General features: G+C 39.9%; 1 protein-coding gene across 1 annotated transcript in view; it reads left to right on the top strand.

Annotated features, from left to right (window-relative positions):
- chd8 (chromodomain helicase DNA binding protein 8) overlaps positions 1–13,300 on the top strand; it is a 35,537-nt gene that overhangs the window by 16,902 nt on the left and 5,335 nt on the right. The window contains exons 19-31 of the mRNA XM_058069105.2: positions 980–1,190; positions 1,270–1,465; positions 2,343–2,513; positions 3,746–4,036; positions 4,104–4,324; positions 7,282–7,484; positions 7,575–7,731; positions 7,805–7,894; positions 8,909–9,012; positions 9,102–9,225; positions 11,106–11,181; positions 11,255–11,529; positions 13,007–13,239. Coding sequence (XP_057925088.2) covers positions 980–1,190; positions 1,270–1,465; positions 2,343–2,513; positions 3,746–4,036; positions 4,104–4,324; positions 7,282–7,484; positions 7,575–7,731; positions 7,805–7,894; positions 8,909–9,012; positions 9,102–9,225; positions 11,106–11,181; positions 11,255–11,529; positions 13,007–13,239 — 2,352 coding nt within the window. The remainder of the gene's footprint in view (positions 1–979; positions 1,191–1,269; positions 1,466–2,342; positions 2,514–3,745; positions 4,037–4,103; positions 4,325–7,281; positions 7,485–7,574; positions 7,732–7,804; positions 7,895–8,908; positions 9,013–9,101; positions 9,226–11,105; positions 11,182–11,254; positions 11,530–13,006; positions 13,240–13,300) is intronic.

Below are 13,300 nucleotides of genomic sequence, written 5' to 3' on the forward strand. Positions count from 1 at the left end.
ATCACATAAAAGCAAAGCTTATTAAATCCTACCCCATCCATCTGGTACTTTTACAATCAGTAACTGTTACATTTGTTCACTTCCTGCTTTCCATAATACAGTTTAAGGTTGTTTTTTTTTTAATAATGTACCGAAGTACGAGGTGATATGACCATACAATGACATTACATACAATGTAATACAAGGACCCTCCATCTGGTACTTTTACAATCATTAACTGTTATATTTGTTCACTTCCTGCTTTCCATAATACAGTTTAAGGTTGTTGTTTTTTTTATAATAATGTACCGAAGTACGAGGTGATATGACCATACAATGACATTATATACAATGTAATACAATGACCCTCCATCTGGTACTTTTACAATCATTAACTGTTACATTTGTTCACTTCCTGCTTTCCTAATATAGTTTAAATTTTTTTTTTATACATACATACTGAAATGCTATGTTTTGTTTTGTTTTTTAACGTATCTGGATTTATTGTTGACATTTCACATCCTCAAAATAAATAATATATTTTACATTTCACTCTCACGAAAATAGCTATTTTTATAATTCTCACATTTGGAAGTGAAGTGCATGTGTGCACACGTGTGAATGCGTTAAAATTGCCATTCAATGTCACAATAACGTTGTGCATGCTACACGGCTCCATGCTGTTCAACTTCCTGTTTGCTTTGGAACGCACTTTTACAAGGGAATATGCAGTTTTTACAGTTTTTAAAACGACACTAAACGTGATCTCTTCTATTATGCAGTTGCGTCATCACCTCTTTTTGCTTCTAGTGCCCCAAAAAATTAAAAGACGTCTTCGGGATTGGGTGTTTGGGTTGGGAAAACCGTATAGAAATCAGTCTTTGGTTGAGTTAACATGCCTGTGTCTTTAAAATACTGGTTTTTTTTAATCATGTATGTACATTTATAAACACATTTTTTCCCCACATTGATGACAAAATCTGTCATTTTCTTTAACAAGGTGCCGAGGAGAAGATCGTAGCAGAGTTACGGATGGTATACGACCCTCTGGCCCCAGACTTCCATTTGCAGGCCCTGATTCGGTCTGCGGGCAAGCTCGTCTTGCTGGACAAGCTGCTGCCACGTCTCAAAGCTGGTGGCCACAAAGTACTCATCTTCTCCCAGATGGTGCGCTGCTTAGACATTCTGGAGGACTACCTCATCAACAAGAGGTAGGAAACTACTATTTTTATTCCTCATCTGATGTATCATGTTTACATGTGTTAATCGTATTTTTTTTTTTTTTTCTAGATACCTTTATGAGCGGATTGACGGCAGAGTGCGTGGCAATTTGCGGCAGGCTGCCATCGACCGCTTTAGCAAACCCGACTCGGACCGCTTTGTCTTTCTGCTGTGTACCCGAGCTGGAGGCTTGGGTATTAACCTCACTGCTGCTGACACATGTGTCATATTTGACTCGGACTGGAACCCTCAAAATGACCTGCAGGTACGTCTGTTTGGCAGATTGATGCCTTGACTTGCCCGGCACCTTAGTCATACAATATTTATATTACAAATATACAACATAAGGTGGCCAGAAATATTTCAATATTGAACAAAGCAAAATTTGTTCTCAATCAGAAAATCACTCCACACTCTTTATTGCTCTCTGGTTCTACCATATCTTACTTATTGTGTGGAAATATGGGCTAATAACTATAAAAGCAATCTTCACTCGCTAAATGTACTGCAAAAAAAGGTCAGTAAGGATAATTCATAATGCCGCCTACAGAGAACATACTAACTCCTTATTTCTAAAATCACAAATACTTCAACTTGCTGATATAGTTCATCTTCAAGCAGCTAAAATAATGCATAAGGCTAAAAATAACCAATTAGCTAAAAATGTAATCCAATACTTCTCTACAAGAGAGGAGAAATATGATCTCAGGGAAGAACTACATTTAAATAAAACACTTATATGCTAGGACTACGTTAAAAAGCCATAGCATTTCAGTATGTGGAATCAAACTATGGAATGGATTGAGTAAGACCCTCAAACAATGCACAACGATGAGCCAATTCAAGAAACAATACAAGCAGTTGATGTTTGCTAAATACAAGGATCATATACATACATTATTAAAAAAAACCTTAAACTGTATTATGGAAAGCAGGAAGTGAACAAATGTAACAGTTACTGATTGTAAAAGTACCAGATGGAGGGGTAGGATTTAATAAGCTTTGCTTCTTCCTACTCCTTTTGGACATGTGGAACTGTGAACTGATTATGTGATGCACTCAATTGTAATCTGATGCATGTTCAAATAAAACCATTACCATATTTGTATTTATATATTTATTTTTTCCCTCACCTCTTCCAGGCACAAGCCCGATGTCATCGCATTGGCCAGTCTAAGGCAGTCAAGGTCTACCGTCTGATCACCAGGAACTCGTACGAGAGGGAAATGCTCGACAAAGCAAGTCTGAAGCTCGGCCTTGATCGCGCCGTTCTGCAAAGCATGAGCGGCAATAAAGACAGCAATGTCAATGGGGTAAGAAAAAAAACAAAAATATAGCAATTATTGCTGAATACAACCTATTGCTAGTCTGATAATATGCACGCTTAAGCAATTTTTATCTATTTCTTTCCCTTTTAATGAAGCATTTAAGCACAAAAGGCATTCATAAGACGGTAGAATAATATATATAGTAAGTGTCATGAGTTAACACGGAAGTTGGCGGTTATTTGATGGCTAAAGAGCTCTAATATGTTAACCGTATTTAGGTTGTAAGCAGGCTTTCTATTCTGTATGAAAATATTATAATTATGGTAATGGTTTTATTTGAACATGCATCAGATTACAATTGAATGCATCACATAATCAGTTCACAGTTCCACATGTCCAAAAGGAGTAGGAAGAAGCAAAGCTTATTAAATCCTACCCCTCCATCTAGTACTTTTACAATCAGTAACTGTTAATTTGTTCACTTCCTGCTTTCCTAATATAGTTTAAGGTTTGTTTGTTTTTTAAATGTTTTTTATTATGTTTTATTTTATTTTGTATTTATTTAGTTATTTTATTTTATTTATTATATATATGTAATATTTCTTTATATTAATTTAATAAGCAAATCTTATTAAATCCTACCCCTCCATCTGGTACTTTTACAATCAGTAACTGTTACATTTGTTCACTTCCTGCTTTCCTAATATAGTTTAAGGTTTGTTTTTGTTTTTTATTTATTTTTTGTATTTTTTATTTATTTTATTTATTATATATATTTAATAATATTTCTTTATATTTAATAATTTAATAAGCAAATCTTATTAAATCCTACTCCTCCATCTGGTACTTTTAAAATCAGTAACTGTTACATTTGTTCACTTCCTGCTTTCCTAATATAGTTTAAGGTTTGTTTTTGTTTTTTATTTTTTGTATTTTTTAATTTATTTTATTTATTATATATATTTAATAATATTTCTTTATATTTAATAATTTAATAAGCAAATCTTATTAAATCCTACCCCTCCATCTGGTACTTTTACAATCAGTAACTGTTACATTTGTTCACTTCCTGCTTTCCTAATGTAGTTTAAGCTTTTTTTGTTTGTTTTTCTTTTGTCACGTACCGAAGTAGGAGGTGATATGACCATCCAATGACATAATTGTTACCATAGTAACCGTCAAAATAGTGATAGGTATAGCACATCATGACTGGTTCAAGACTCTTCATCCATAATTAATCATCATCAATCTAAATGATTTTGTGTTACTTCTGACAGATCCAGCAGTTTTCCAAGAAGGAGATCGAGGACTTGCTCCGGAAGGGCGCATACGCCGCCATCATGGACGAGAACGACGAGGGCAGTCGCTTCTGTGAGGAAGACATCGACCAGATCCTCCAGCGACGAGCCACCACCATCACCATCGAGAGCGAGGGCAAGGGGTCCACCTTCTCCAAGGCCAGCTTTGTGGCCTCTGAGAACCGCAACGACATTGCCCTTGACGACCCTGAATTCTGGCAAAAGTGGGCCAAGAAAGCTGACATAGACATGGACACCATCAACCGGAAGGTAAACTGATTATTTATTTTTTTTCACAGATTTTAAGAATAATATTTCATAACTCGTCTCTCCTTAGAACACACTTGTCATTGACACTCCGAGAGTACGCAAACAGACGCGACAGTATTCCAGTTTGCGAGGAGAAGGCGGGGAGCTGTCTGACATGGACAGTGACGAAGAGTACCCGCCTGCAAATTCCAGACACTCTCGTTCTTCCCGACGCTCCGATCGTCAGAGCGGAGTGGGTTACGGACGCACAGACTGTTTCCGGGTGGAAAAGCATCTGCTTGTTTACGGGTACGTAGAAAATGACAATTTTTTTTTTTATTAACCTTCCTCTTGTGTTAGCTTTCTGGTATCATCTCTTATGTTAGCAGGTCGGTTTTGACCCATGAATTAAATCAGCTATAAAATACACAAAAAATAATAAGTTACCATTAAATTTGCTTCTCATTTCTTGGTTAGCTTCTTAGGTTATCTCATCCATGAAAATGTTGGTTTTAATACTTTTGGTGTGGGCATGTCGGCCTTTTTTTGTCACTATACTCCATTTCCATTTTTAAAAATGGTAAAATGAACCTCAAAAGAATCATATTAATAAATTGTATTATTTTGTTACTTGGCTATTACTGAGAACTATAGAACATATCTCTTAAATCAATTAATTTATTTTCTCATTTTAGTATTAATCACTAAAGAAACATCTATGGTGTTGGGGTGAATTTTGACCCATATATATTAATGTCAAGAAAAGGTAGAAAAAGTTATTGTTTTTAGCAACAGAACTTCAGTATCAACCGAAATCAAAAAGCAGAACAGGTCCAGATCTTGGTTCACTGTACTTCTTGCCATTCTTTCCATGATCCAAATTGTAAAAGTGAAATCAGCCAATCAAATGAGTGAATTCCCCTCACATGTCTGGACCTTGTTTTTCTGCTGGTATACTGGAAAACCAGAAAATCTGAATTCCCTGAAGTATACATGATGACAAGAGGAGCTGGTTGTCATTGTGTTGGCTAATTGTACACTTGTGATTTCAGTTTTGGCTCAAAATATTGCTTTATAGTCATATTATTATAACAGACCCTAACAATACAGTGGTCATAATTTCAACTAGACCATTTTAAAATGTAGTAAATTATTTTTTTGGTTTTATTTTGTTGAAATAGAGTTTCCTGACAAAGTCAAAAAGCCTTGATGCAATAAACAAATGTTATGTGATTCTTTTTATGCATTAAAATGTAAAACGGGCGGCACGGCGGTTAGCGCGCAGACCTCACAGCTAGGAAACCAGGGTTCAATTCCACCCTCGGCCATCTCTGTATGGAGTTTGCATGTTCTTCCCGTGCATGTGTGGGTTTTCCGGTTTCCTCCCACATTCCAAAAACATGCTAGGTTAATTAGCGACTCCAAATTGTCCATAGGTATGAATGTGAGTGTGAATGGTTGTTTGTCTATATGTGCCCTGTGATTGGCTGGCCACCAGTCCAGGGTGTACCCCGCCTCTCGCCCCAAAGACAGCTGGGATAGGCTCTAGCACCCCTGCGACCCTTGTGAGGAAAAAGCGGTAGATAATGAATAAATGAATGAGTTCTCCTCCTATTTTGTGTGGAAGTGGTAACTTTTTGGCTCTTATTTTGTCTTTCCCCACCCCAGGCCATCTCTGTGTGGAGTTTGCATGTTCCCCCCCATGCATGCGTGGGTTTTCTCCGGGTACTCCGGTTTCTTCCCACATTCCAAAAACATGCTAGGTTAATTAGCGACTCCAAATTGTCCATAGGTATGAATGTGAGTGTGAATGGTTGTCTATATGTGCCCTATGATTGGCTGGCCACCAGTCCAGGGTGTACCCCGCCTCTCGCCCCAAGACAGCTGGGATAGGCTCAGCACCCCCGCGACCCTTGTGAGGAAAAGCGGTAGAAAATGAATGAGTTAATGAGTTCCCCTCCTATTTTGTGTGGAAGTGGTAACTTTTTGGCTTATTTTGTCTTTCCCCACCCCAGGCCATCTCTGTGTGGAGTTTGCATGTTCCCCCCCATGCATGCGTGGGTTTTCTCCGGGTACTCCGGTTTCTTCCCACATTCCAAAAACATGCTAGGTTAATTAGCGACTCCAAATTGTCCATAGGTATGAATGTGAGTGTGAATGGTTGTTTGTCTATATGTGCCCTGTGATTGGCTGGCCACCAGTCCAGGGTGTACCCCGCCTCTCGCCCCAAGACAGCTGGGATAGGCTCCAGCACCCCCGCGACCCTTGTGAGGAAAAGCGGTAGAAAATGAATGAGTTAATGAGTTCCCCTCCTATTTTGTGTGGAAGTGGTAACTTTTTGGCTTATTTTGTCTTTCCCCACCCCAGGCCATCTCTGTGTGGAGTTTGCATGTTCCCCCCATGCATGCGTGGGTTTTCTCCGGGTACTCCGGTTTCTTCCCACATTCCAAAAACATGCTAGGTTAATTAGCGACTCCAAATTGTCCATAGGTATGAATGTGAGTGTGAATGGTTGTTTGTCTGTATGTGCCCTGTGATTGGCTGGCCACCAGTCCAGGGTGTACCCCTCCTCTTGCCCCAAAGACAGCTGGGATAGGCTCTAGCACCCCTGCGAACCTTGTGAGGAAAAAGTGGTAGATAATGAATAAATGAATGAGTTCTCCTCCTATTTTGTGTGGAAGTGGTAACTTTTTGGCTTCTTATTTTGTCTTTCCCCACCCCAGGCCATCTCTGTGTGGAGTTTGCATGTTCCTCCCATGCATGCGTGGGTTTTCTCCGGGTACTCCGGTTTCTTCCCACATTCCAAAAACATGCTAGGTTAATTAGCGACTCCAAATTGTCCATAGGTATGAATGTGAGTGTGAATGGTTGTTTGTCTATATGTGCCCTATGATTGGCTGGCCACCAGTCCAGGGTGTACCCCGCCTCTCGCCCCAAAGACAGCTGGGATAGGCTCTAGCACCCCTGCGACCCTTGTGAGGGAAAGCGGTAGAAAATGAATGAGTTAATGAGTTCCCCTCCTATTTTGTGTGGAAGTGGTAACTTTTTGGCTTATTTTGTCTTTCCCCACCCCAGGCCATCTCTGTGTGGAGTTTGCATGTTCCCTTCCTTGTGAGGAAAAAGCGGTAGAGAATGAATGAATGAATGAATGAATGAATGAAAATGTCATTGCCGACCCTAACATAAGAGGAGGGTTAAGTTGCACCGTGAGTAAATGATCATTGACCCTTCCACGTGAATTACATCTTGTCCATTTTCTTTCCCAGTTGGGGGCGCTGGAGGGACATTTTGGCTCACGCCAGATGTAAGCGGCGGCTGAGTGATCGCGACGTGGAAACAATCTGCCGCGTCATCCTGGTCTTTTGTCTCCTGCACTACCGTGGCGATGAGAACATCAAGAGTTTTATCTGGGAACTCATCACACCACCGGAGAACGGACGTGAACCCCAAACACTGCTCAACCACTCCGGTAGGAGGACGCACTAAAAATAACTGATACATCCACGGAAATGGGTTTTTTTTTTTTTTCCCATGACTTCAAACTTTCTTTCTTGCATAGGCCTTTCCATACCCGTCCCCAGGGGCAGGAAGGGTAAGAGGGTAAAAGCTCAGAGCACGTTTGACGTGCAGAAAGTGGAGTGGATCCGCAAGTACAATCCTGATACCCTTCTGCTTGACGACAGTTACCGCAAACACCTCAAGCACCAGTGCAACAAGTTAGTGGGACTGTTTTCAAAGTGTGTGTGTGTTATTGTCATGTTTTAACACATGTTTTGATACCTCCTCCAGGGTGTTGCTGAGGGTGCGTATGCTCTACTATCTCAAGCAGGAGGTGATTGGTGACCACGCTGACTCGGTGCTGAAAGGGGCCGACATCAGGTATTCACTGATTGAATTGCTATTACTATTACTATTGAAACGCTCCATTGCAAGTAAAGGGCTTTTTTTGTTTTGTTTGGTAATGGTTTTATTTCATTTGAACATGCATCAGATTACAATTGAATGCATCACATAATCAGTTCACAGTTCCACATGTCCAAAAGGAGTAGGAAGAAGCAAATCTTATTAAATCCTACCCCTCCATCTGGTACTTTTACAATCAGGAACTGTTACATTTGTTCACTTCCTGCTTTCCTAACATAGTTTGTTTTTATTTTTTTAATTTGTATTTTTTTTTAATTACATTTAAAAATTGCATACAAATTTAAAATTTTTAATTACAAAAAATAAAATTGCAAATTTTATAAAATTTTTAATTTTAAAAAATGTAATTTAAAAATTGTTTAAAAATTTTAATTAAAAAAAAATAAATTAAAACATTTTATAAGATTTTTAAATTTTAAAAATTGTATAAAATATTTAAATTTTAAAAATTGCATACAATTTTTAAATTTTATTATTTTTTTTTTTACATTTTTTTGTCACATACCGAAGTACGAGGTGAATATGACCATCCAATGACATAATGGGTACCATAGTAAGTGTCAATATAGTGATATGTATAGCACATCATGACTGGTTCAATACTCTTCATCCTTGTATTTAGCAAACATCAACTGCTTGTATTGTTTCTTGAATTGGCTCATCGTTGTGCATTGTTTGAGTTCCTTACTCAATCCATTCCATAGTTTGATTCCACATACTGAAATGCTATGGCTTTTTAACGTAGTCCTAGCATATAAGTGTTTTATTTAAATGTAGTTCTTCCCTGAGATCATATTTCTCCTCTCTTGTAGAGAAGTACTGGATGACATTTTTAGCTAATTGGTTATTTTTAGCCTTATGCATTATTTTAACTGTTCATCAGCAAGTTGAAGTATGTGTGATTTTAGAAATAAGGAGTTAGTATGTTCTCTGTAGGCGGCATTATGAATTATCCTTACTGTTTCGCAGGGATGTTGATATTTGGATACCAGAGATGGAGCAGCAAGAAGTGCCTGCCGGATGGTGGGATGCGGAGGCTGACCGCTCTCTGCTGGCCGGTGTGTTCAAACACGGTAAGAAAATTCATATTCAGCATCCAATCCGTTCATATGAACTGAATGGTATGTTTTAACAAGTTTCTTTAACGGCACGCCGTTACCAGGTTATGAGATGTACACGACCATGCGTGCGGATTCACGCCTGTGCTTCTTGGAGAGGGTTGGTCGCCCCGATGACAAGGCTATCGACGCCGAGCAACATACCGGTGATGGGGAGCTGGGAGATGAGTGAGTCATACCAGTGTTTCCCATACATTCATTTATTTGTGGCAGCCCCCACACTTACGTAGTCAATTAGGCAAGGACGTTGAACGAGATTCACGAGTGAAACGTCTGCAGAAATCGACAAAAACCTATGCCGTTTGGAAATTGTGTCATGAAGTATTCGAGAAACACGACAAATCTGCGAGTCCACTTAGCGAGACACCATGAGGAATCAGCCGCTAGCAAGCAATGCGAAGGTTTTTTTTTTTTGTATACTACAAAAGTAGTACTGTGATATTGCAGGTATTTTATTTTTCAAATTGATAACCATTATTTAACAAAAATAATGATATTTCAAGCATCCTAAATTGACTTTTGACTGATGTTAGTTACTTTGTTCAACAAAAATACTCTTGTGATGGTGGATAAGTCAGGGAGTGTACACTCTGCATTTTTTTCGTTGCGTTTTTTTTTTTTTTGTAAATTTAAAGCTATATGTTAAAGCTTTATTTATCCAAATGCTACACTTTAATTGTTTACAAAGGAAAGTTTGTGATACAGCATAACATACTATTCTAATCGAATAAAAATGTATTTAGTAAGTGCATATTGCTGGTGTAATTCAGTTTTTCCAGGAAATAATCTTGAACTACAAGAAAAACAAAAAAAAATATCATCTTGTTAAAAGTATCGTAATATATATCGTGAGCCTAGTATCGTGATACGTATCGTATCGCCAGATTCTTGCTAATACACACCCCTATTCTAGACCCATATGTGATAAATGAATTTCCCCCAAGTAGGATATATTATTATTAATATAATATAATATACAGTAAAGTCTCATTATATCGATATTCTCGGGAGTCGGAAAAAATAACGATATAACCGGACTATCCATATATCCGATCCTGCGCCGAACTGCATTAAAAGTGGGCAATAATGCACTCGACATGGTTCTATAGTATAAAACAAGCATGCCTGTATAGAATCTATACACACGAGAGAAACCACAAACGCAGTTGGTTCTTCTGTTGCAGGCATGTGTTTGGCCAGCTATGTGGGGTGGGTTGAGCATGACCTGTGAACCAGGAAGTGCGGGAATCGGTGTGTGTGTGCTGCGCTCTGGTGGTGGAAGTGTGAAAAATAAAGTTGACTGGAAGCAGCCGTTCGCTGTGTTCTTTTTTGGTATTGAAATCCTTAAGCAAAGATTGATTTAAGCTGCTTTTGTATCGATATAAGCAGACCAAATTGGCTGGCGGGAGATGAAAAGGGCATCCTAGTAACCGGATTATCATAATAACCGGGTATCGTACTAACTGAACTAATACTAATATATCATAAAAGACTAGAAATTTGCTGGGAAATGAAAATAGTATTGTAATAAGCAGTAATTCGTTATAACCGATATCGATATAACGAGACTTTACTGTAATATATTATCAATATATATTATATATATATTATTACATTTTCACAGAGCATTGAAAATCTGTTTTAATGCAGTTTTTTAGCATTATTAGAGACTTCTGAACATGAAATAACACTCCTGTACTCTGTTACATTTGTATTACCCAATATGGTAGACGTCATAATAGAAAACAGCACATCTCAGACGTTAGTCATTATTATTATTGACTTCCTGCAGTGGCTCATTGTGCCATCAATGTAACGTTACTGACACCTAGTAAGTAAAAATACTTCTGTAATGGGGCTTTTTGTGTTACAGTCGCTTTATGATTCCATGAAAACATACCATGGAAGGGTTTAAATGACTAGCATAATACGGTGTTTACTCATGTAAACGTGGCTATTGTCCCTCTCCACGATATTTTACGTTCTCACACGCACATGAATGAACGTTTTGGTGTCTCACCTGCGTATTACGTGTTTACTTCTTACAGAGGGGATTATGATAAATACTCTGAGGACCCCGAGTTCAAGCCAGCATCAAGACTCCCCAAAGATTCTTACGAGGAGGTATGCTTCGGAGCACCTTTTGTCGTTTACAGCGATTTTAGCAAATAACGTAATTTCGCTCTTCGTCTTCTAGCCTGACGGCATGAAAGCAGAGGAGGAGATTACAGTGGTGGACAAGGCCATCCCAGCGATCACAGACAGCGTACCTAACCCGAACCAGAGCGGATGCGATTGGCCGTCGAGCTCGTCGCTGACGGCGCGGCTGCGGCGCTTGATCACGGCGTACCAGCGCAGTTACAGGCAAGAGCAGCTGAAACTTGAAGCTGAGGCAAAGGGCGACCGCAGGCGAAGGAGGTGTGAGCAAGCCAGTAAGCTGAAGGAGATCGCACGGCAAGAACGTCAACAGAGGTATGATCGTTTGTTTTTATAGGGGTTTTGGTGTACGAATTTGGGTATTCGCTGCATCTACTGGAACATGCAAACTCCACACAGAGATGGCCTGGGGTGGGGAAAGACAAAATAAGAAGCAAAAAAGTTACCACTTCCACACAAAATAGGAGAATTCATTTGTTCATTTTCTACTGCTTTTCCTCACGAGGGTCGCCGGGGTGCTGGAGCCTATCCCAGCTGTCTTTGGGCGAGAGGCGGGGTACCCCCCTGACTGGTGGCCAGCCAATCACAGGGCACATATAGACAAACAACCATTCACACTCACATTCATACCTATGGACAATTTGGAGTTGCTAATTAACCTAGCATGTTTTTGGCATGTGGGAGGAAACCGGAGTACCCGGAGAAAACCCACGCATGCATGGGGGGAACATGCAAACTCCACACAGAGATGGCCTGGGGTGGGGAAAGACAAAATAAGAAGCAAAAAAGTTACCACTTCCACACAAAATAGGAGAACTCATTCATTCATTCATTTTCTACTGCGAGGGTTGCGGGGGTGCTGGAGCCTATCCCAGCTGTCTTTGGGCGAGAGGCGGGGTACCCCCCTGACTGGTGGCCAGCCAATCACAGGGCACATATAGACAAACAACCATTCACACTCACATTCATACCTATGGACAATTTGGAGTCGCTAATTAACCTAGCATGTTTTTGGAATGTGGGAGGAAACCGGAGTACCCGGAGAAAACCCACGCATGCATGGGGGGAACATGCAAACTCCACACAGAGATGGCCTGGGGTGGGGAAAGACAAAATAAGAAGCAAAAAAGTTACCACTTCCACACAAAATAGGAGAACTCATTCATTCATTCATTTTCTACTGCTTTTCCTCACGAGGGTCGCGGGGGTGCTGGAGCCTATCCCAGCTGTCTTCGGGCAAGAGGCGGTGTACACCCTGGGCTGGTGGCCAGACAATCACAGGGCACATATAGACAAACAACCATTCACACTCACATTCATACCTATGGACAATTTGGAGTTGCTAATTAACCTAGCATGTTTTTGGAATGTGGGAGGAAACCGGAGTACCCGGAAAACCCACGCATGTACGGGGAGACCATGCAAACTCCACACAGAGATGGCCAAGGGTGGAATTGAACCCTGGTCTCCTAGCTGCGCACTAACCACACGACCGCCGTGCCGCCCATCAATCAATCAAACTTTATTTGTAGAGCACTTTTCATACATAGAATGTAGCACAAAGTGCTTTACATGTTTAAAAAGAGAAAAAAATGTATTATGGAAAGCAGGAAGTGAACAAATGTAACAGTTACTGATTGTAAAAGTACCAGACGGAGGGGTAGGATTTAATAAGCTTTGCTTCTTCCTACTCTTTTTGGACATGTGGAACTGTGAACTGATTATGTGATGCATTCAATTGTAATCTGATGCATGTTCAAATGAAATACTACCATTACCATTATGTCTGCAGGTGGACACGCAGGGAAGAATGTGATTTCTATCGTGTAGTGTCGACCTTCGGCGTGGAACGGATGAAAAAGGAGCCGGGCCTTCCTGACGGCGAAGATCCAGATTTTGACTGGAACCGATTTCGTACTTTTGCCCGTCTGGATAAAAAAACCGACGAAAGCCTTAGTCGGTACTTCCGTTCTTTTGTAATTATGTGCCGGAGAGTGTGCCACCTCCGTCCTAGCCGTGATGAAGGTAACTACTGTCGTTTTGCGATACTGATGTGATTATATTACATAGTCATGTAGTAGTCCAT

This window comes from Doryrhamphus excisus, linkage group LG6, assembly GCF_037039965.1.
Source record: "Doryrhamphus excisus strain RoL-2023G ecotype Guam linkage group LG6, RoL_Dexc_Guam_v1.1, whole genome shotgun sequence".
Taxonomy (NCBI): Eukaryota; Metazoa; Chordata; class Actinopteri; order Syngnathiformes; family Syngnathidae; genus Doryrhamphus; species Doryrhamphus excisus.